The sequence below is a fragment of the Pteropus vampyrus genome, unplaced genomic scaffold (assembly GCF_000151845.1).
Source record: "Pteropus vampyrus isolate Shadow unplaced genomic scaffold, Pvam_2.0 Scaffold11, whole genome shotgun sequence".
NCBI lineage: Eukaryota > Metazoa > Chordata > Mammalia > Chiroptera > Pteropodidae > Pteropus > Pteropus vampyrus.
Genome location: NW_011888792.1, coordinates 12,363,201 through 12,386,522, shown reverse-complemented (window position 1 = coordinate 12,386,522; position 23,322 = coordinate 12,363,201). Strand labels below are relative to the sequence as shown.

General features: G+C 37.0%; 1 protein-coding gene across 12 annotated transcripts in view; it reads left to right on the top strand.

Moving 5' to 3' along the window:
• Window positions 1-23,322, top strand: part of MCTP1 (multiple C2 and transmembrane domain containing 1) — a 464,000-nt gene that overhangs the window by 392,674 nt on the left and 48,004 nt on the right. For all 12 annotated transcript variants that reach the window (XM_023523311.1, XM_023523308.1, XM_023523343.1 and 9 more), the window contains one exon: window positions 1,794-1,847. In XM_023523311.1, the coding sequence (XP_023379079.1) occupies window positions 1,794-1,847 (54 nt within the window). The remainder of the gene's footprint in view (window positions 1-1,793; window positions 1,848-23,322) is intronic.

Sequence of the window (23,322 nt, the reverse complement as noted above, 5' to 3'; positions counted from 1 at the left end):
TTGTTGTCTCTATACTTAGGATGTGAATACTTCAACATTTCAGGAAATTAAAACTCAATATGAAAAATTATCTGAGGGTCCCCATTTAAATTCTCCTGTATTATAAGCCTCTTGGGGACTGACACGAGTATAGATGAATTATCTCTGTATTATTCATTTTGTATCCCTGCAGTACTTAGCACCATGTTCCTTAAACAAGGGGGTAATAGTAGATGCTTATGACGTGGTCGAATATAGTTATAGACAAGTAAGAATCCTTTCCAGCTGAAGCTGAATTGCTTTATGTGTTCCCAAAATAAGTGTAAACTCTCACCAGATATTGGAAACAGCACACTGTGCTACTGTGGTTCTTTTGAAATGCTGAATGTCCAAATGAAAGACCACAAAATTCTACCATATAATACAAGATTTCAAGTGTGACATTAAATTAGGAACAATCCTACAGGTTGTCAGATGCTTTTGTTCATATATCGGTTCATGAGAACTGGGGGTTTGTGTTTGGGCTATTCTTTTAAATCAGCTAATGCTTTTAGAATATTTGAGAAAAGTTAGAATAGCTGAGAGTCCTGACATGTTCTATCAGTTTATGTAACTCTTTGCATAATACAGTCTTAGTTATTGTTTTCACTCATTAAGCATAATCTAGTCTGTATTATAAAGCCACATGAAAGAAGGGCTAGTTGTCTTCTAAGGTTATGCACTCTAAAAAAAGTTTTAAAAGTATTTGATAACCATGGTTCTTTTTAGTTTATTCAGAGATACAGACACAGGCTGGATTAAAAAAAAAAAGTACAAACACCACAAGAATTAGACATTATATCAAATGACATAAATAGTTATAAGTTGGCAGTTACCTGAATAATAACCCCCCCAATTTAAAAAAAATTTTTGGTTTTCATGAAGATTTTTTTACTCTGTGTGTGTGTGTGTAGGTGTAGGTGTAGGTATAGGTATATAAAACCATAGTACAACACCTGAAACAGGGTGAAGTCCTATTTATAATGGCTGAAGTTATATAGTGATTGAGGCAAGGGGAAATTATTTGGCAAATCCAAAACGACTATTTCATTCTGCTAAAGCAGATAAACTAGGAGCCATTAAAAAATACATGCATGCATATACACCTATATATTATACACATTTGATTATTGAATGCATTTCTAATTTTCTTTTAATAATGTCCATTCTCATAACGTAATTTTTGTGTAAAATCACAGAGAATTAAAATCAGTGCTTCAAGTAATCTACAAAATCAAAAGTAATACAGAGATAGTCAAGACTTGACGTAAGTAAGAATTAAAATTGGAGCTATGAACGATATTGTTAGTTTGATGCCATAGACCACCAGCATGAATCAATGAACAGACAGAGTTCTTTACTGTAGAGTTTGGTGATAAGTAAATTAGAAAGAACAGAGCTGTTTTCTGCTTAGTTATCTAGCTCCAAATTTAAAGTGCCTCGTTGATATAGACAGCAGAGAAGATAAAAAAGAAATTTCCTGATTTAAAGCATCCCTCAAATTAATGTTCGTTTACCTTATGCACATTTCAAATTCTTTTAGGTTGTCACAGAATATTTCACACAAATAGGATTTCCCTGACGGAGATTCAGTTCCCTGGTTTTAATCAATTAAAGGCATAGCATTTTCCTTATCGCTATCGCTAGATCAAATAGTCTCTCTCAGTGCGTCTGTTTCAAATGTTAATAAAGTTTTCATTTCCAAAAGGTTTAAAATGACAGAACAAAATTGTCTCCTTTAAGAGCATGAAAACGACTTCTGTTTCTGTCTGCAGGTAGTGGAGGACATGCTAGAGGACGAGGAAGAAGAAGATGACAAAGATGACAAGGTAATTATCTTTCCCAGCACTTGGGTACCTGGGGATGGGGAAATGTAGACATGACACTGTTTTCATAGACAGTTAAAAAAGGAGTTGAAGTGTTCGAGTCCAGAAAATCGGACAGTGCTGTTTATCATCCTAACAATGCCACTGCATGTTGCAAAGAGGGAGAGAGGGCTATAAATCCTCTTCGCTTTTGTCCAGAGCTGGGTCAAATATTTTTCTGCCAGGAACAAAAAAATAATTCAGCTTGTCTGGAACTTGATACCTCTCGTGAAGATAACGGCAGTGACAACTGTTTCTGAAGGGCAAAAATTTGTCCTATTTTGAGTATTACAAATCGAGCTATACTTTGGGGGGAGAGAGAAGAGAAAAAATAGCAGGCTGCATGAGTTGAACATGGATATTGTCATCTGTAATTTTCAATTTGCTCAGCAAAATAACACGTGTGCAGAGGGCTCTAGAGGGCATTTAAATAATCCCCATGCTCACTGCCCTTTGCCTAGACTTGACTTGGAATGGCCCTGTGACTCCTAGGTCAGAGAAGTCTGTTCAGGGAGGCTTGATTTTCGATTGCTGGTTGGCTTGGGGATGTTGACCACAGTAAATAACAGCTAGTTTCTCAGACGGGTTGTCCCCTGGGGAGAGGAGACAACTGGAGGGAGGAATTAGAATGACCTTGCACTACTGCAGCAGCTGCTGGGATGGGAAGAACAGCTTTCTATGGCAAAGAGGCTAGTGACGCTGGTTTATCATCATCCTTGGGCATTTCTAGATCTAAAATCTAAGTCCTAGGATGAGATTGGGAGGAGAGAGAGAGACTGTCATTCATTATTTCTACATCATTTGGCATGTGAAACCAGATTTTGACCTTCACCGTAATTTATCTGAATTCTGTTATAGTAAAGCAGTGAAATTTTTTGAAGAAAGGAGAAAAACAGTGTATCTTAGTTTATGCCCTTGACCTTTGATTCCAATAGAGATGTACAGTTATATTCCAGTGTAAGAATTTGTGTACTGAAAGCAAGCATTGGAAAAAAAAAATTCATAGTGATTAGTTAACCTCCCAAATGATATTTTTTCTCATATTCAGTGCTACAAGGAAAACAGAAACACACACACACACACACACACACACACACACACACACACACACAGAGGCGCACTTTCTTCCTTCTAATGCTATTTCACACACTTTGAATTGATAGAGCTTTTATGTGAAATTTTTCTTCTGTACATCATTTAGTCATTAGCGACATGATCAAACATAAACTAACAAAATCTCCTTCCTGCAGAAACACATATGTGTTTGTTTTTAATGTTAAATAACATGAGCATACACTTCTGGCAATAAATGATATGATTTATTGTTAAGGTCAGTTGTAGAGCTGTAGAGAGCTTGTTCTTTAACTCAACATGCCAGCTCTGAATCATCATTTCTCTGCTGATAAACACTGAACTGCCATCCATTTATGGCCATTTTCCCTTTCTTGTTGCTGCTTTATTATTAAAGTCACCATAAAGATCCATTCCGGCAGCGGGCGTTTCCCCAGAAATGTTAATAAATGGAAACCCTTGGTGAAGTCTAGTACTTCTATGACTTCAGTGTCCCTACTTGAAATCAGCCAGCTTGTTGATATTATATACCAGTAATCTCCAATTTATGGTCATTTTTTAATAGAATGTTAGAAGTGGGAAACCAACAGCACACCTGTTTAACCAGCTCACCAAAACATAAATGACAAGTAGCACATGCCATGGTGGAAACAACACCAAATCTCTGGAGTGGAATCTTTGTAATCTAGCATTTGGTTATCCAAAATTGACACCCCTTTCTAACACATTTTCAGATCTAGTTACCAAAGTTAATTGAAAGGGAGTGCTTGAATTACTGTGTGAATTCAACTGTGTTCTTCTGCATAGGATACCAACAAACTGTGTTTTCCACATGAAAAGATTGTGAGCTGATTTTCATAAATCCAGCCTTTATTTGAGTGATATATGTTTTTCTTCTTTACTCATAATGCAATTGATAACATGAAAATCATATCTGAACAAATGAAAATCTCAAATTTAATAATTTAAAATAGACTTTACAGGTTTGCATAATAGAGGGAAGAATCTTAGAGTAGACATTTTGAAAAATGAAGTTTTTTCTATGAGAAATGGAACTATGAAAGGATCCTTCAAGTTTCTGTTTACCAGCTTCCATCTCTGACTGACTCTCACAGTGGTAAATGTTGTAAGCCTTGGCTATCAGTGTGTCTGAATAGCAGAAGGGTAATTTCCTACTTTAAAAAATTCACTGGTTTCTCTATTTAAAGTTTGTGTATAGAGTCATGCGTAATGGAATTTCATGAGAAAACAAATGTGTTTTTTTGCCATACTAGCAGGTACTGACCCTCTAGCTCTCATTATTTCTCTGTTTTCTCATATGGTATAATAGTGGGGTCAGGTCAGTAGGTCCTCTTATAGGATAAAAGTAAAAAAGATTAATAAATGTGCCAAAGCCTCACTTTAATTGAACCTGAAGCATATGTTGCAAGTATGTAAAATATGTCCCAGATGTTTCACCAGAGCTAGTGTCTTGGCTTTCCCTGATTACCACAAGGCAGCTATTAGTCCTATAACCTTTGGACTTGGGGGTAAATGGGGTATTACGTGGCACAGAATGAAAGCACCTGTTTTCCATTCAGCAAAGACCCCGGCAAGTTTTGCCTAAGCCTATCCATATGTTTTCACTTAGCAGATTGTTGGGTGATTATGAAAAGTGTCTTTCTTTAGAGCCAGCATTGATATTAGTCACTCACAATGAAAGGGCAAGTCATTGGCTACTTGACAAGGTCCGTGTGGGCATAAACTGAAGTCATTTATTTCATTTGAGTTTGGGGTGTTTTCCCTCAACATAATTATATAAATGGTATAAGGAGTTGAAGAAGACAAAGATTATAATTATTTAATATAATATTTTTGTAATAACTTTTCTTAGTGCCGACTTTAGAACCTGGGAAGACTTTGGTTAAAGTTGGTAAAAGCTAAGTCATGATTTACCTGGACCCCCAGATCTTGAAGTTTTGCAGATTAGGGCCTTTTGAGTATTGTGTGTGTGTGTGTGTGAGTTCTTCTTTTTACTACAACAGCTAACCATTATTCAGGTCAGGGTTTTAGGATCCTTAGACTTATCCTTCCTTCCAGAATCCATTGTTGACATTTGCTTAAATCTAAAATTAGGTGGCTTGTCTCTTAATCCAATTCTATGGTTTTCACAGAGGTAGAGAATTGATTTTTAAATGGTGATTCTTAGTTATTGATCACTGACTTTCTTATATTTTTGTTTATCTGCATTATGTAGTAGCACTACATTAAGCTGTGTTGGAGATGAAATTTTTCCTGAATTAAATGTTAAAAAGACACTGCATTCTCAGTTCCCTTTGTTGTAGAGCACTTTTCAGCCATCAACCACAAAGTCACAGTTTGATCTGATTTTTTGACCTGATACCAAATCCTGCCTTTGTGCTAAATAAGGCTTAGAGCTAAATTACCTAGGTGGAGCTATCAACAAGCCCAATAATAGTGCTTTTCACTGTGTTATATGTAATATAGTGGTCAATCTGCATAATCTAGACATGTAATTAATGAAGATCAGTTTTCGTTTTTAGCTTAAAAAGTTTAGGCATGCTTCCCATGATGTGTCCTACCCTTGTAATAGAATCCAGCTGCAATATCAGGAAACAGAAGATAGAATGCAGGTTTTCCTCAGGAAAAGCATGGATTCAAATGCATGGTATTCTAGTAATGTTTATTGGTACAGTGTATTAAAATATCCAGCCATTTATGCTTACGTTGCTTCTCCATTTTCTTCAATTGTTATGTCAGGGTTACTGTATATCAAGATAACTAGATGCAGCAAATAAAACATATCAGAGCTACTTCAAAATACACAGATTGTTTGCTTTAATTCTCGAAATCTGTGTTTTCGAGTTTGATTCTCCTGCCTTAAGCCAGTATATAATATACCCAAAATGCATATGTCTCTGCATCTCAAATCAACTGTAAAGGAGAAAAAAAGAGATAACTCTGATATGAGAGAAGATAATGTGATATGAAAGAAGATTTAATCTGAGAATATGACATTTTCTAGTTATAGTCAGTGAAATAACTACATGGTGGGGAAATAGATCAAAGCTTTGGAGAAAGCTAGGGACAGAGGAGACAAGAAAAATATTTCTTTAAAAATATCCTAACTCATGTTTAACTAGAATACCATTGTATCAGTTCATCAGTTTTCTATTGTTGCATCACAAATGGCCACAAACTTAGAGGCTTAACACAATGCACATTTATTAGCTCTCAGTTCCGTAGGTCAGAAGTCCAGGCATGACTCAACCGAGTTCTCTGCTCAGAGTCTCATATTCATGATATCAGTCAAGCTGAATTCTCATTTAGAGGCTCTGCCTCTAGAATCCACTTCCAAACCCATTCAGTTTGTTGGTAGAATCCTGTTCCATATAGTTAGAAGACTAAAGCCCTTCTTTTCTTGTTGGCTTTCCATTCTTAGTAGTCACTTTCCATGGCCCCTTTTATCTTTATATCCATCAATGGAGAAATCTCCCTTGTGTCAAATCTCTCTCACACTTCAGAAGAGCATAGTCCTTTTCAGGGCTCACCTGATTAGGTCAGGCCCACCAAAGATTATCTCCCTTTTTTAAAGTCAGCTGTGCCATATAACATAACTTAGTCATGGGAATGACTATACTGTCATATTCCTAAATCCCCTCACACTCAAGGAAAGTGGATTATACAGGGCATATATACTAGGAGATGGGAATCTTGGCTGTCATAATTTTGCTTACTACAGCTATATAGACCCACCTGTGTTCTAGTGTTCTAGAACAAAGGTGGAACAGTCTTTGTGTTCCTTGTATGCGTATATTGCTAGGCTGTGACATCCTATTCTACAATAAACAAATTAGGAAAGCCTGACTGCTTAAAAATGTCCTTTCAAAGATTATAGGAAACATCTCATACCGAAGGTATAATCTGAGATATATTTTAAAGTCAAAGTACAGTTTGTTCTACTTGCTTATTACCTAATTCTGCTCTGGGATAAGGGGTGCTTGGACATGCAACCCGCCCAGTGGGCTCTTTCCCGTGTTGTCTCCTTCTGGGGAAAAGTGCAAATAAGAATGAAATTGGCAAAAAATGGGGACAGGTCTATTCCTCCTTTTAGAGACCTGTTGGTGCTTAGACCCTCTGAGCGGATAGCCCAGTGACCTCGAGACATAGAAACATTCTCTACTTAATCTAGAATCACAGAAACATTAACCCTGGAGGATACCTAACAGAGGTGTCAGAAGGCTGCCCTCGCTGCCCCATGGCTTTCTGCCTCCTGGAGGGTAGTAGGTGTTCTGCCTGCACCTGTGCAGTTCACACCCCATTCTGACCTCCGCTAGTGCTGCCCCTGCACAGTCCTTGGGCTGAAGCCCATCCACCACACCTGGGTCCCCAGGAAGAGGCTCACAGCACTACGATTCTGACGGTGCACCAGGGGAGGTTTCCTGGAGGATCAGGATCTGATTGACAGATGGTGTGAGACAGATTCCTTAGCAGAAGTCTGGGATTAGGGCCCCCTTGCATAACAGGCACCCAGTTGCTTCTCATCCCAGCACTCTCTTGTCAGACCAGTAGAACTCACGGAGATTCTGGGATATCCACCTTCCTCTGAGCAGCCCCGACATTCAGTGTGTCCCAGCCCAACCTCTCCATGCCACTCCTAATTTAACATTATTTTTAAATGAGGAAACTGGTTCAGCTAAACTTAAGTGAATTGTCAAAGGTGATATAGACAGCAAGTGGCAGAGCCAGAGCTAACACTCAGGGTTTCCAAGCTCAATATCTTTACCTTCCCTTAAGACTAGGTTTTCCAAGAGGGAAAAAAATCAAAGTGCAGATGCAAATTACCTCAGGCATGTTCTTTAAGTGTTTTGGTAGCATAATCAGGGAACATACTATCCATCCCAGCCAGGGGCTGTTTAATTCTGGTTTCCACTTCTCATGGTTCCCCTGCACTTTCAGCCCTTTCCCACTAAACTGACTAAGGGGCATGTGATAGGCAGAATAATAGCCCCTTATAGATGTCTTCGCTCTAATTCCTGAAACCTGTGAACACTACCTGGCAAAGAAGCATTGAGGTAGCAGATTGGATGAAGATTGCTAATTAACTGACCTCAGCAGAAAGATTATCCTGGATTGTCTGGGCTCAATAAAAGAAGTATCCTTAAAAGTGGAAGAGGCCATCAGAGTACGTGGCAGCTGGTGGCTGCTTGCACAACTAGGACCAAAACCTATACTCCAAGACCTTCAGGGCAAGAAAGAACTGCTGAAAACTCCGGATGACCAGAAGGTGAAGCTCTCTCCAGAAGTATGACACCAAATAACAGAAGTCACAGGGCCTAAACTCTCCAAGATCTGACCTGTCTGCAAGTCCACCACCTTTGTTCTCATGGTCATTAAATAAACTCAGAGAACCCCAGGAAGTTCTACAAGCCCCAGTATCCGTGGGTCAAGAAAGTACATGCCCTGAACAGCAGATTCAACAAGCACAAGGAGAACTTGAAGACCCAGAAATCAGAAGCAACGGCTGTACAGTACCCACTGCCTAGTATGTGGTCAAGTCCAGAGCATTAGCATTATTAAAACACAAACTGACTGGGGGTGGGGTGAGGGAGTGATGACCTGTTATATTGGCTTTGGTGAAGGAGGAGGGCTTCAAGCCAAGGAATGTGTGTAGTCTCCAGAAGGAAATGCAGCCATGCCCACACCTTGATTTTAGCCTAGTGAGACCCATTTCCAACTTCTGAATTACAAAACTGTATGATAATAAATTTGTGTCTTTTAGGTTTATGGTAATTCATTATAGCAGCAATAGGAACTAATACAGATGCTTTCAAATGCATTTGCTATACTTCTCAAGAAAATACTGTATTTTAAAGCACTACCTCTGAGGTCCCAATTTTTCCTTATTAGTCCTACTTTTTTACGTAAATATGGCTACAGGTTCTTCACTCAGCATGTAAACTAAAAACAAATCAATTGTTTTTATACAAATTGTCTCAGTTTTTATTTCAGAAAAGCTTGTCCAAAAATGAGAATGAGTTAGTGCCCATCTCTAGGACAGCTGGTTCCTTCCTATTTAGCAGCCTGTTTTATTAATTGGCTAGTGGAGCACCAAGGCATGGTTAGTATCATTTTCAACAGAAGAATTTCACTTCCTCACAACATTTGTTTCAGTCCTTAAAATGTTTTACTCTACAAAGCACCAGGGCAGAGGGTATTAACCTTATATAGATTGCAGACACTTTAAGAATCTGAAGAAAGCTGTAGACTTTCTCCCCAGAAGAATACACATAAACACATATACACAAAAAACTTTTTCATACCATTTTAGGTAATGGAAATTGAATTATTTTACAGAGACTATAAAGTATCTGGATAAAGTCATATCTATTGCTCTCACCACCTTCCTCTTGACATTAATGCTTGTTTTCCTCAAACACCTGAGATAAATGCAAATTTTGCAAGTAAAAATCAAGTTTAATTCATCTCAAAAGTAAGCCTCTACAAGAAGGCTGATGTTTGGCTTTGATATTGAAATTATGGAGTGGTTTTTGACACAGCAAAAGGCTTGTTATTTTTGACATCTGTTTGACTACGACTTTTTAGCTTCATGGCAGTAAGGGTTTAAAACACTGACTTGGCAAAAGAAAATGATAAGAGACAAAATAAGAGCTGCTTTGGCTTTTTGAGATGCAGGTTGGGCATAGTGGGATTCCTGGAGTTCTCCAGAATTCTCGTTGAATTCATATTGTATCAATGAGGTCATCTTTTGAAAAGTCTGCATTATTAGTGCTTCGTTTAAAAAAAAATAAAGGGAAGAAGTATTCATGGTTCCACATTAAGGTCATTGGAGGCAGAATTAGCTATCAAAGTGTTATATCTAATGATTCCATCTCTCTTTGGATTTCTATCTGTAAACAAATTGGCAAGCTTTGTCACGCCTTCTTCATTTACAGAAGCACTTATCCAGCCTTGAATTGTCTAGGTAGATGTCTGCCTCCGACATGCCCTTCAGAGTAACAGTGGAGCTAAAAGAATTTAAATGGAAAGATTTACCTAGATAATCTGGCAAGAATATCAATCAAGTACAGCAAACTATGAGTGGACTTTCTCCTGTTGGGTTATTCTAACAACTGGATTTCTTTTGCTTCAAAAATGCAGAACTTTCATTTGAAGATCAACCAAATGTTTCAAGACAGGTCCTCTGGAAATCTAGTTAACTTCTGTATTGCAGCAGTGAACTTTCATATTCCTTCCCATTTCTTGACGAAACCTCTTGAAATAGCAGCATGTCAGCCCTGGCTCTCAGAAGGTTGACAACATTCGTAGAAATAGACACGATTTTTTCAAGATCGCTGGCAGAGTCGTTGACACCGGCTGACACCACTGTATGCTGAGATGAGGAGCATGTTTCTTCACCAAAGCAGTTGAACCAGATGTGTTGCCAAGCATCACAGATGCTCCATCTGAGCCCAGAGTGCCAAGATTTTTAATCCGCCTGAAAGTTTGTTTGGCAAAGAAATTTTTCACCATGTTAAAGACATTGACTCTGCAGATTCTACAAAGAGTTCACGAAGTAGGAATTCTTCCTTGATAATATAACTTGCCAACAGGAGTTGGCTATTTTCATTAGGTTACATGCAAAAGGGAAATCTTAAAGAAATGTCAGAAATTCCTGTAGTGTTGATATCATTTGATAAGAACACAACTTCAAAAAAACATGTGGCTTCATCAAAGTATTTCTGGGGGCGTGTGGGTTATTTTTCTTGGTGATATGATGAACTTAAAAAATGTTTTAATGCAAGTTTTTTTTTTCTCCTTGGGGCAAATCCAAAGCCAGGTAAAGTCTCAGTCTTTAAAAATCAAGCTGTTTTTGTATTTTAAAAAAATCCGTCATGTCTAATAGATTTTCAGAATAGGCAACCATAGGTATTCCCTCAATTTCATTGGTTCTATGCTTCCATCAGCCAGAACCTTGCCACACAAGAAATACTGTATTTTTTGTGTTCCATCACACTCTATAATTTATATAAAATCAATAGATGTGAAAACTTTACAGTATTTTTTTCTTTGAAATTTTCCAACTTAAGCTAGACTCAAAGAAATCACAGATGGCTGTAATCATGTTAGTGGGGTGTTTTCTTAGACGCCTATTGAGAGGAAACTATTCTAGAGGTCTTAACATGGTAGTGACAATGTCACATATCTGTTTACCTTTAATAGTGTCTTTGGCAGATTGCCTTCTACTCAAACTATCCTTCACTGCCTACTGATCTCAGGCTGAGCCATGTAACTCACTTTGGCTAACCCATGCCCCTTCCTAGCAGAAGGTTCAAGAGCCAACCTTGGCTCTGCCATCTCTTTTCCTTCTGAAATACAGCTGGAATCATCCACATGGGAGGTCCTCCTTCAGCCTGAATTCTGAAATAAAGATAACATGGAGCCAACCCATATGGAAATGTAGTGTGAGCAAAAAACAAACCTGTGTTTTTATAGGCCTCTGTGATTTTGAGGTCTTTGTTACTGCAACATAACTTAGTTTAGGCTGATAGATGATACAGCATATCACTCTGTGTGAATCAACGTCTTAATATAATTTGACTAAAAGCATGATTTTTTTATTAATTAAAGTCTCAGGAAGGATTTTAAATATATTTTTTTTCTTTCTAATTTCACTGACCTACCCCCACCTCTTGAATCCCAATCAAGGTTATAAGTAGAATTAGTTTGCTATTATGTTTCTCTAATTGAAAAATGATACTTTTTCCCATGAACATCTATTGAGGGACAAGTCACTGGGTAGACAAAGATAAATATGACACAATATGAGCCTGTCAGTAGTCACTGTCTGATGGGACCCTTGGTTATGTAAACTAATAATTATAATACAGTGAGAAAATATAATAAAGTTATGGACAGAGTTTGGGTGGGAAAAACAGGATGACTGTCTTCATAGAATTGTCAGCAAATGTTGCACAGAGGAAAAGGCATTTAATTTGGGTCTTGAAGCATGAATGAGAATATAAGAGGAATGAGAATATAAGAATATGTAAAGACAAGAAGCATGTGGTATAATAGGAGTATAAAGTACAGGAGTGGAATTGGAGGAAAATGACACTGGAAGGGTGAATTTAAGATATCGAAGGCTTTATTCATCATCTAAGGAATTTGAATTATATTCTCCAAGCAACAATGAATCAAAGGAGACCTAAAGCAGAGATTTGTCATAATAAAATTTGTTCTTTGAGAGGAAAAATTTGGCAATAGGGCAGAGGATGGCGTAAGAAGGAAATGAAATTTGAAATAGGAAAATGTGCTAGGAGGTGCCGCAGTAGCCCCAGCAAGAAATAATGGCATCTTGCACTTAAATGGTAATAATAATAATAGAAAGAAACAAATCCGAAAGATATGTTTAATGGGTAATGTATTAAGATTATTGAAAAAATTATATTGAATAGAGTAAGGGAAAATTTAGGGTCATGGTTGACTGTGAGATGCCTACCTGAGATATCCTTGTATTTGTACAGCACTTCACATGTTTCAAAGTACTTTTCCCTTCTCTGCCTTATTTAATGTTCACAATAATTTTGTATTGGCTTATCAAACACCATTTCCCTGCCTTAGTATCAGGAAGATTAACTTGGCTGATAGGGAAGTAGCTAAGATTAGAAACCAGATAATGTGACTGAAATAGAGAAGTAGTTGAGCCTAAAAACAAGTTACCTAATAGAGAAGAAGCTAAGTCTAGGAATTAGGTAACTTGTCTGATGGTGAAGAAAATGAGGTCAGAAAAAAAAGCTCTAGTTAATTTTTCTTCCTAGTCATGTTTTAGTAAAGCCTGTTGATCTACCTAGAGATGACAACGAGGCCATTTGGAATGCAATTTTGTATAACCGTAGACCATTTTGGTCAGTATAGACAGCAAAAGTGTCCTGTATGACTGCTCAGCCTTTTTTCCTTTGGCACTAGGTCTTGGGAGAGCATTTGGAAAAATGATGACAATCGGTTCATATACTGTGCCTTTCACCATTTCATTGTGCTTTCAATGAGTAAACATAGACCGACATGGAAGCAAGAAGTGTCAATGTAAAAGGAGGGAAAATATTTTTTATTGCCACAAAAGTTGGTTCAGAGCAAAAGGTATATAGTAACCATGCTTATTCTGTTTTTGAGCTAAGAATCATTAGGAAAATATGCTAGAGGAATACAAGTCAGTTGAGAAGCAGCTACTATTGTCACTGTTTTTTAGATGAAAAGACTGACACCTCTGAGACATGATGTAACACTAAAAGTCACAAAAGTGAAACAACCACATTTCAAACTCTAGTCTGTCTCCCTCTAAAGCCCACCATTTTTGGCATATCAGTCTTCTACCCCACACTCACATACAAAATTTGTGACCTAAAGCAACAATTTACCATTCTTTCCTTATTCAGTGGGTTGACTGGGCTCACCTCGGCAGTTCTTGCCCGAATCTCTCTTGTGGTGCTAACCAGGAATCTGGAACTGTGGTCATCTAAAGGTGCGAGTAGCCTGAACATTCGAAATGGCTCCATGTGATGACTAGAGGTTGTTGCTGGCCCCTCATAATGTGGCAGTTTGTTTTTGAGAGGGAGAATTCAAAAGTGAGTGTTTCAAGAGACCCAAGTAGAAGCTGTGAGGCTTTTTATGACTTAGCTGTAAAAGTTCCAAAATATCACTTCTGTCATATTCTATTAGTCAAGCAAGTCACTAAGGCCAGCCTAGATTCAAAGAGAGGATGAATTTAATTCTACCTCTTAATCAAGAGTGTCAAGTTCATGTTGTATAAGAATCTAAAGGATGGGAGATGGTGTATGGCTATCTTTGGAAAATTAAATCAGCCACAATTTCAAAAAAGCAAAAGCTTCTCTAATGGATGTCCTGTAGCATTAAGGAATATGGAGCCTATTGCCTACCAGGAGATTCTCTCTGTGTCTAAGGTTTATCAGCACGTAGTGCTGAATTAGGTTATCTCAAAAATTAAACATAGCACTTTCAAATTGCCTGATATATCCAAGTTTCATCATCTTATATATTTTTATTTTATTTTTTGTTTTTAATTTACAAGATGAGAAACAACAAAGGACTGGATGAATTGTCATTCTCTACTTCTTTGCTGAAATCTCAAAAGGCCACCTAAATCTCTCTCCTCTTTTGCTTTGCTCATAGATAGTCCAAAGATTTCACCTTCTAGCTAAGCTCTCTCTTGACGCTAGTTGTGGGGTAGGAAGGATTTGTGAAGAATCCTTTTTACATTCCTATTTAAATTGTAATGGACATCTGTTGTCTTCCACCAATGAGTGAGCACAAAAACGCCTCTGTCCTGTGTTCTGGAATTCAGATTTTACTTACTTGCTACCAAAAATAAAAAGTCAAGTGAGGAAAGAATGTTGCAGAACAGTTCCTTCTTAAAACATGAGTTCCTACCTTTTAGAAAATGTAATTTAAAATTTTCAACAGTTCACAAATGGTATTTTACTAATTTGTTCAAGGACATTTCTCATAGGATTTAAAAGGTCACTAATATCTCTAAAAATTTTGTAGTAGAAATTGTAAGCATCTTGGTCAAGAGTATTTTCCAGGATCCTTGGAGCTAACATTTTTCTGCCATAGCGAGGTAGCATTCTGTGGATTTTAAAAATCAATATTTGGCACGTTATGCACATAAATGCTATTTCTTGGTTCTGGTATCTTATTTGACTATTTTGATCAGCAATGAGTTGGGAATGGGGACAGACAGCATCTACATTCTCTGTGAATATTTTGGAGACATTCACAGCAATATGATAAACAAATATACAGCTGTTGCAGTCTGATAATGTTAAGATTTTATTGATTATCCAACAGAGTAACTACCCTGGGTATTACATTTGCTGTCACAACCTTCAGTGCCTGGGGTAGTTAAACAAGTTCTTTTTTTCCATTGAGCTGACCTCAAAGTTGCATGGTTTCTGAATCAAGGTCCTCAGATTTCATACTTTGGCAATTTCTTTCCTTTCTAATGGAGTATATTAGAGAAAATGTGTCACCTTTTGCACCATGTAATACCAAATCAGATTAGAATTCATGCACAATTATGTCAGTGGAAATCTAATAGTACAGGCTGGCTTATCTCTAGATAACACATGGAAAAATGAACTTCCACAACTGACAGATTTACTTGATTTTGTCTTCAGATAAGTTATTTGTAAGTAATCGAGCTAAAGAATATAACTGGATTACTTTTCATACTATAAAAAAAGAAAACCCTCAACAGTAAAATGGTTGCTACGTATTCAAGCTCTGTCACTCTGCTGGCCCTCCACACCTTCCTCTTTGAAAAGGTTCCCGGATAATAAATGCAAAGAAAGAACAACAACAACAAAAAGATATTTTGCATTATCTATACTTATTAAGAGAACTAACAACTTTAGGAAAACAAAATTTACATAAACCACTTATGTGAAAATAACATTTGTTATTTAAGTAACACAGGTTACATGATAGTCTACCTGGGAATGATATCAGGCTGCCTAAAAAGCATTCATCTGTATTTCCTTTTCTATAATCAGAAAAAGTCAAAGCCCATCTCTAGTCTGAAGTCTTCTTGAAGCCAATTAAAATAATTTAAGATACATTGTACTGCAAATGTGCTTTTTAAGTGTTTTAGACTTAGATGTCTTAGGGATGTTGTAACCCCTTTTAATGTTACTATTTATATATAACTACCATGTGTATAGCATTACACCTTTAATGCACTATATTAGCTGTCACTTGAAATTAAGTGCAGGCATGTTCTTTTTTGGCCTTTAGTTTTTTCTACATTAAATAACAATACCAGTAGTAAAAAAAGTAAGTAGCATTCCCAGTGGAAACTCACTTTTGCATCTGGTTGGGTCATGTTTAGGTTTTTATGTAAAAGATATTGTAATATCAGAATTTCTTAATGTTTACCCATGTGGTATCAGAACTCTACCTGATGTCTTTTCTTAGGGAATTAATGGAATCAAACTTTATGGTAGGCATGTTTGATAGATATGCCTTGTCTGTAGAGATCTGGTGATCATTTCATCAAAATTTGTCCCTAGTTGATCATATATCTATGCATTTTTATATCTTTGTGGTTTTCTTCACCAACTCTGTGATTGCATCAGTGCCTTCATTAGAAGGTCAGGTTTTGAGGATTTAGTAATTCACCTTGAAAATGTACTATAAGCTGAATGTACCAAGCATGAGTTTTTTCCACTCAGCATAAATTTCATAGCATGAAAAAAAAGGCAAACCCATACCTAAAATACTTTTTGATATCTGTTTCTCATTATGAGGAAAAGTAAATAGATGCTTATTGATTTCAGGTGTTCTTTGTTTCCATAAGTCAGGTTTGCTTTTCATATTTTAATGATATTGTGCAGACTTTTCTCCATGATGATAAAATTGTACATTTTCCAAACACACAAAACAATTAGTTTTAATAAAAGAAACTATCCAGATGGGAGCCACTTGGAGCCACCCACTTAGAGGGGTTGTAGCTTATACTAAAACAATCACTATGAGAATGAAAATTCCTTGTATTTATTCATAAATATTCCCCTTCCCACATTCTAAATTGTAATGATATAACTTTCTGTGTGGGTCTTTTCCCATAACAACAGCTAAAAGAGTAATTCGTTAGAGCTCATTTTTTATCTTAGAAGAGTTAACTAACTTTGTCACCTATAGATATGTGTGCACCTATTTAGACATGCACAGCATAGAAAAGAAGATGGAAGTTTTCTGATTAAGTAAAAAGAGATCAAAATATGGTATTTTTATTGGATTCATATGAATGATTCGCTTCATTCATTTGTTCACATGTTCATGCATGCATGTACTTAATAATATTTGCAAACCTGTGACATTTGTGTATCTATTTCGTGTATCATATACTGAAGAATGTAGTGAGTTTTCTTTCCTTCTTTCCCCATCAATCTCAGGCATGTTTACATCTGTTGCCTCCATTTATGTTCCACTTTTATTCATTCTTAATTCTCTCCTTTGTGGCTTCCATCTGTAACACTTTACTAAACTTGCTCCTTGAAGACATCAATAGCCTCACTTGGTCTTCCACCCTTTCAGTTCATTTATCCCAGTGCTCTCTTGACCACCATTTAATATTCCCTTCTGTCTCACGTTGTTTTACTTGAACACTTCAATTTTCATCGTTGTCTTTGGCGTTTGGGTGTATCTCCCAATTTTGGTCTTTCTTAGAGAACTAATCTATGCCCACAATTTTAGCTATCACTTCCGTGAAGATAGCTCCAAAATCTTTATTTTCATACATTTATTCATTCATCCATACAACAATGTATTATGTACTTGGAATATTCAAAGCACAATGCTAGGTGCTTTGAAGGATAAAAAGATAAACAAGACCTAATTTTTTTCAAGAAGCTAAAAATCTCTGGTTATGCCTTTTTGTCCAAAGGCTGTTGTCTCTTTCCACCCTCTTGGACATTAAAAATTGTCTAGTCATAATCCCAAACTCAGTATATTTCAATCTGAACTTGTATTCTTTCTCTAAAAATAGCATCCTTTCCTAGCTAATGGATATCTACCAGTAGCACAATTATTTTGCTCATGAAGACTCAATCTTTGGTGGTTCTCTCTGCCTAATCTGTAATAAAAATTCTATTGATTTTGCTGTTGTAATACTCCTTTTTACCTTCCTCTTAGGTTCTCTTGATATTCTCTACCTTGCTATCTACATGAAATGCCCTTTCTGCTTTTTCGAGACCCGTTCATCCTTTAAGATCTAACTGGGAACTACTCCCCACCCAAACCCCAGCCTGTAGTGAGCCCCACTTCTGAACCTATACTGATGCATTTTTTTGTCAGTTGACATTTGTCATTTTTCCCCTTTCAGTTTTTTATGGGATTATGTGCCAGGCATTGTGTTGAGCACTTCACATGCATTATCTCACTTCTTCATGACAACTCTATTAAGTTGGTATTATCATCCACATTTTGCAGATGAGAAAAACGAGACTCTCATTTTTCTAGGCTAAGTGACTTGTCCAAGGTCACAAAGAAAGGCTGATATTAGAACCCAGTTTTATCTAGATTCCAAAGCCCATGATTTAAACCACTATGCCACATTGCCTTATGACATTTACATGTTATTTATTAACTCATGACCTTATTTAATTTTACTGTGTCTTGTCTCCATAAAAACATAAATTCTAATACCAGAACTGAGTATTATAATACATATTATGAACAAGGGTAAAATATAGTAAGCATTTGGTTAAATACTTAATAAATAGAAAGATATGTATGAACGTAAAACAGCAGTTCAGACATCAGAGGCCCATAACCAAACTAGCCATGTTGAATACTAGATATTTATCAAAAGAAAAGTTACTGTCAAATCATCTTCATTTTGCCAGTATATTTCTGATCTCCTCTCTAATATCTGTACCTCCCATGAAAAATCAGAATTATACCTACCTTTCCCATTATGACAGAAAAAGGAACTTTCTGCTCTCTAAGATCCGGTTACTGCCACTGGTGCTATAGATGACACAGAATTGAGTGTAGTTCCTGTTGTCACAGAGCTCCAGTGTGTCCCTATCGATCAATCTCCTTTCCATTCTTATAACCACTACCCAACTTCAAGTTCCCCATACCTCGAATAACCTTTCAGCCACTCTCAGCTATAACGCATCTTAAGGATACTGCCAACAATTGTAAAGATTTCTTAAGGCAAGATAGCATAATGGTTAAGAGTATTGGCCCTGGAACCAGGCTACTGTGTGACCCTGGGCAAAGTACTTCACCTCTATCCCTCAGTTTCCTAATTGGTAAAATGGGGTTAATAATAATTTCTGCCTCACAGGGTTGTTATGAGGATTAAGTGAATAAATATGTGTAAATCTTAGAACACTGTCTATGATACAGTAAGAATTTCATAAGTATTATATTAGTAGTAGTATTATCGTTATTGTTATCAGCAGCAGCAGCATTATTAGTCATGAGTTCCCAGGAAGATTGTCATGTTATTAAATGGAACAGAAGGTCTGAGTAGGAATAGATTTTAGAAAGGAAGAAAATTACTTCTGTTTCTAACATATTGAGTTTGAAATGTCACCAGGCCATCAAATTGGGTATTTAAGCAGATACCAGAAATAGAAATCTGGAATTCAAAGAAGAGGTTATGGCCAGAGACTTAAATTTGAGAAGCACTCATTAGAGATAAAAGTAATTACTGAAACAGGCTGTTGCGAGTGAAGGGGAGAGGGCCAAGGACAGTTCTGTGGAGAATATCTCTATTTAAGGGACCAGAGAGGAGGAGGAACAGAGCATATGGCTGAGAAGGAATTATCAGAGGGGTAGGAGGAGAATCAGAAGGGTCTCTTTCATGGGAACCAATAGTTTTAAGAACTGTGTCACTAGAATTAAATATGGCAAGTGCTCACAGAAGATGAGAACTGAGCAAAACGTGATCTTGGTGCTAACAGTTTTCCTAGAGGCATGAGAGCAGAAAGCAGAGGGCAAATCAAAGGCAACTTGTAGGAACTGCCCTTCAGAATGTTTGACTCTGAAAGTGTAAGAAGAGGAAGGACAGGAACTTACGGAGTTAGCAAGAACGTCCGGTTTGTTTTAGTAGTGGAGAACTCACACTGTTTTAGAAGGAACCAGTGGGGAAGATGGAATTCCAAAGCTAGAAGAGTGGAGGATCAAGGTCTCAGAAGAGATAGGGATAGGTGGGAAGAAGAGCACAAGGGAAGGGATGAAGTTCCATGGGGTGATTCTGGGCGAAAGGGTAGGTGTTGAGGAAGTACGTGTGGCCTCATTTCTCTTAGGAAAGTAGAAGAAATGGTCACCTGATATGAGTCAAAAGTTAGAATGAAAAGCTCTGGAGAAAGAGGGAGGATTGCAGGAGTACTTAGGTGGAAGGTGATAGTCAACACAAGATGAATGAACAGATTATCAAGTAGCTGTGAAGGCTGGGGCTACCTGACGTAACAGGAATACGTAGCAACCAAAGCAGAACAGTTTGCAGCTCAACAGCCCGGAATGATTTGTACAGAAACAGGATAATACAGAAAGAACATAATGATAGGTATAATAAAGTCCATAACAAGTGCAATAAAGTCCGTATAAGGGAAAGAGACAAGTGAAACTAAAATTGAATGGATGAGTGGGAAAAATGAAGAGTTGGGATGAGAAAGCCTCTTAATTAGTGGGATCGGGAAGGCTCACCCACCAAAAGAAGGCATAAATGGAAGAACATGATAATTGTGTTACTCTAGACACTTTAAATTCTTTTTCTTTCCCTTTTTTTTTTTTTTTTGTTTGTAATAGAAAATTCTTCCTGGATAATAAAAGAGGATATATTTTAAAGTTAAATGTACTTTGACACTTCTGAAAGCATCAATCAAACTATTTAGTAAGGAAAGTTGAATTTTGTTCTCCATCTTCTTTAACTTTTCACCTATGGCTTTAGATGGAGTCTGCTTTAAAAGAAGAAGGAAAAAAAGATGTCAAAGAGAGTTGTAAATTACAGAATGACATCTACCATGTGGTTCTCCTGTCACTCTCACTAATATTGCTTAGCATTTTGAGTCTTAAAAATAACGCAGTTATTGAGATTTAAAACTCTGTGGATGCAGAATACATTTTTGAAAATAAGACTTTTTGGTATGCATAGCCAATTATAATCCACTGAGAAAATGATGTATTTTTTCCAATACATTTTTATTATGTACTTAACTGACAGACCTTCCCAGCTTCTTCATAGACATTCCACTCCATCAGCCACTGTACAAAATATACTTCTTAGGAATCTACTTAAATTTGTATTTACCTGTGAGACTCAATTGGCTCCAGAGGACACAGTCCTTTTTTCCTTGAGTAAATTATACATATTTTAGAAAACTATCTAAAAACATATTTACCTCATATGGAACTCTGGTCTCAAGGGTAATTAAGACCAGTTTTTAAAAAGCATCGCCAATGCACTTTAACTCTCTCAGGTAAATAAGATATATTTTATAATCATCTAAGAACGATTTCTCTCTTCCCTTCTCCTGTAACTATAACATGCCTTTTTTATACACAAATTTAGTAATTATTTTAATGTTTCCTCAGATACTGCTTTTTTCTTGGGGTCAGCACACCAATTCTGCTTTCCTTTTATTCCATGCACTGGCAACTACACACAGAAGAGGCATAGTGTACCTTACATATAATTTCTAGAAGAGAATTTATTTTATGAAGAACCAGATTCTTCCGCATATACATTTTCTTTGTTCTTCATATTTTAAGGGGTTTCCAATATTGGGGAGTTTACTCATAACAGAGTAGAGTGCTGTTTGCTAAGAGGTGCATAATTGAATAAACACTATATTTTGAGCTTATTTTAAAAATGGAAGTAATATCTGAAAGTAAATATGCAATAACATCATTGTAATTATTTGCAAAAGCAACTGTATACCACAGTCATTATTAAAACCAAAGAAATAAATGAGATTTCCTAGAAATACATGCTTTCCCGTTTAGCTCTTTTGCACTTCTAAAACAGCCTTTACACACTGCTTACTTTGCATAAACTGAGTAACGAAAATGAACAACTTATTCTTCCTTTGTCCTACAAGACTATTGCAATTGTTTCCCAGGAAGAAAGCAGTAGGAAATCCATGTGAAAATAATTGTTAGGTGGTTTTGTGCAAACTACGTGAGAATAAAATTAAAATTTAGGGAAAAGGTGTTTCTTGGAAACTGTAAGGTGAATATAAAGAGTAGAATAATGCCCAGTTTACTTATCTTCTTCTCTGCCTCTGAGGACCAGTTCTTTACATTTCACAAGACTGACTTCTGACGTTGATGTGGATCAATGTCACTACTGTATGTGCTCTTCCACTGTGAGGTCAAGGTTTCTACTAGTCTCTTCCTAATCAGGGTAATTAGGACCTGAGAATTTACCCTGGTTTGCCCAAGCCAGTACGAGCCTCTAAATGGGATCTTCTGGATTTAGAGCTTATAAACCTTTCCTATTAAAATATTTGCAGTTACTGATAAGTGTTGAGACTCGGATAAGGGCTTTCTGTTAGGTTGGTGGCCTAAATCCTAATCAACTTTCCTGCCTAGATTAGTCTTAGAACTCAGGTGATCACAAGTCCTGGTTTGCCTAGCAGAGTTCCATTTATGCCTGTTACCCTACTGTAACTACTAATAGCGCCCAATTTCACTTTCTGAAGTGTCTCAGTCTGGATGATAAAGGATAAGTTCTCTCTACTTGTATGAGTTTTTTGGATTGAGTTTTGTTTCCTTGGGTGCTTTTGTGTTTTGTGATTTTTTAGGTCTGTGAGGGGTTATGTTTTCTTTCTTTCTACTCAGCTAAATTTGAAGAGGTTTAAATAAAATAATAATAATAAAAATGTTGGCTTCATGCTTACGTAGAAAATAAAAAGACCCTAGTTTCCATCAAAGTAATCTAGGAACCATGTTAAAACATAGATTTCTAGCCCCATCCTGAAGAAATTCTGATTTAGTTAAGGATGGGGTAGGACCTAGGAATTTTTTTAACTAGGTGATTCGGAGTTACGTTAGAGTGAGAACTTTAGTTTTAAGTGCCTGCAAACTCAGCCTAACTATTTGACCCCTAACCTCTGAACTCAGGTACATGCAAATGGACCTAACCAATCCAAGGTTCGTGAACATTAGGTCAAGCTGATCAGCTGTGGTCTGGCTGGGTAACATTGACAGGCTTGAAAAACTGATATTTCCTGGGCTAGTTCGGAGGGCTCATCCTCACTACTTTGTCATAGCTGGAACTCAGGTGGTCATTTTGGATGAAATTCAGTCAAAAGAATTCTTCCCCAATTCTCTAGCCAAACACACAGACACTGCTTTCAGTCAGGTGAATTAATTGACATACCTGAGGAAGCTATTTTGAATATTTTGCAAAGTGAGTCGTAAATACAGATTGAATAGTGGTTTATTTCTAGAAGGTTGATCCTAGAACAAAAGACAAATCATTAAGTGATTCAGCTCCCCCACTCTCCATTCCTTCCTGCAGCATTATGCTGTGCACAATCAAGGACACATGCCATTCAACAGAGGCTCCGTTTTGCTGACACTCTCAAAGTCATTCTTTTCTTTCACAGCTGTCAGAGCTGTGCACACTTTATGCATTCCTTCTGGGTCTTGATCCTCACATTCCACCAGGCAGGAGAAGCATGCACCTGAACAAAAGGAAGCAAGGACCCTTTGCCTCTCCAAGATCAGGGCTGTAGACCTCACACACATTAACTGTTGTTTACATTCTGCAGGTCATTTTTATTAGTCTTTCAAGGACACCTGCATTTGAGGAACCTTAATTTTTTTT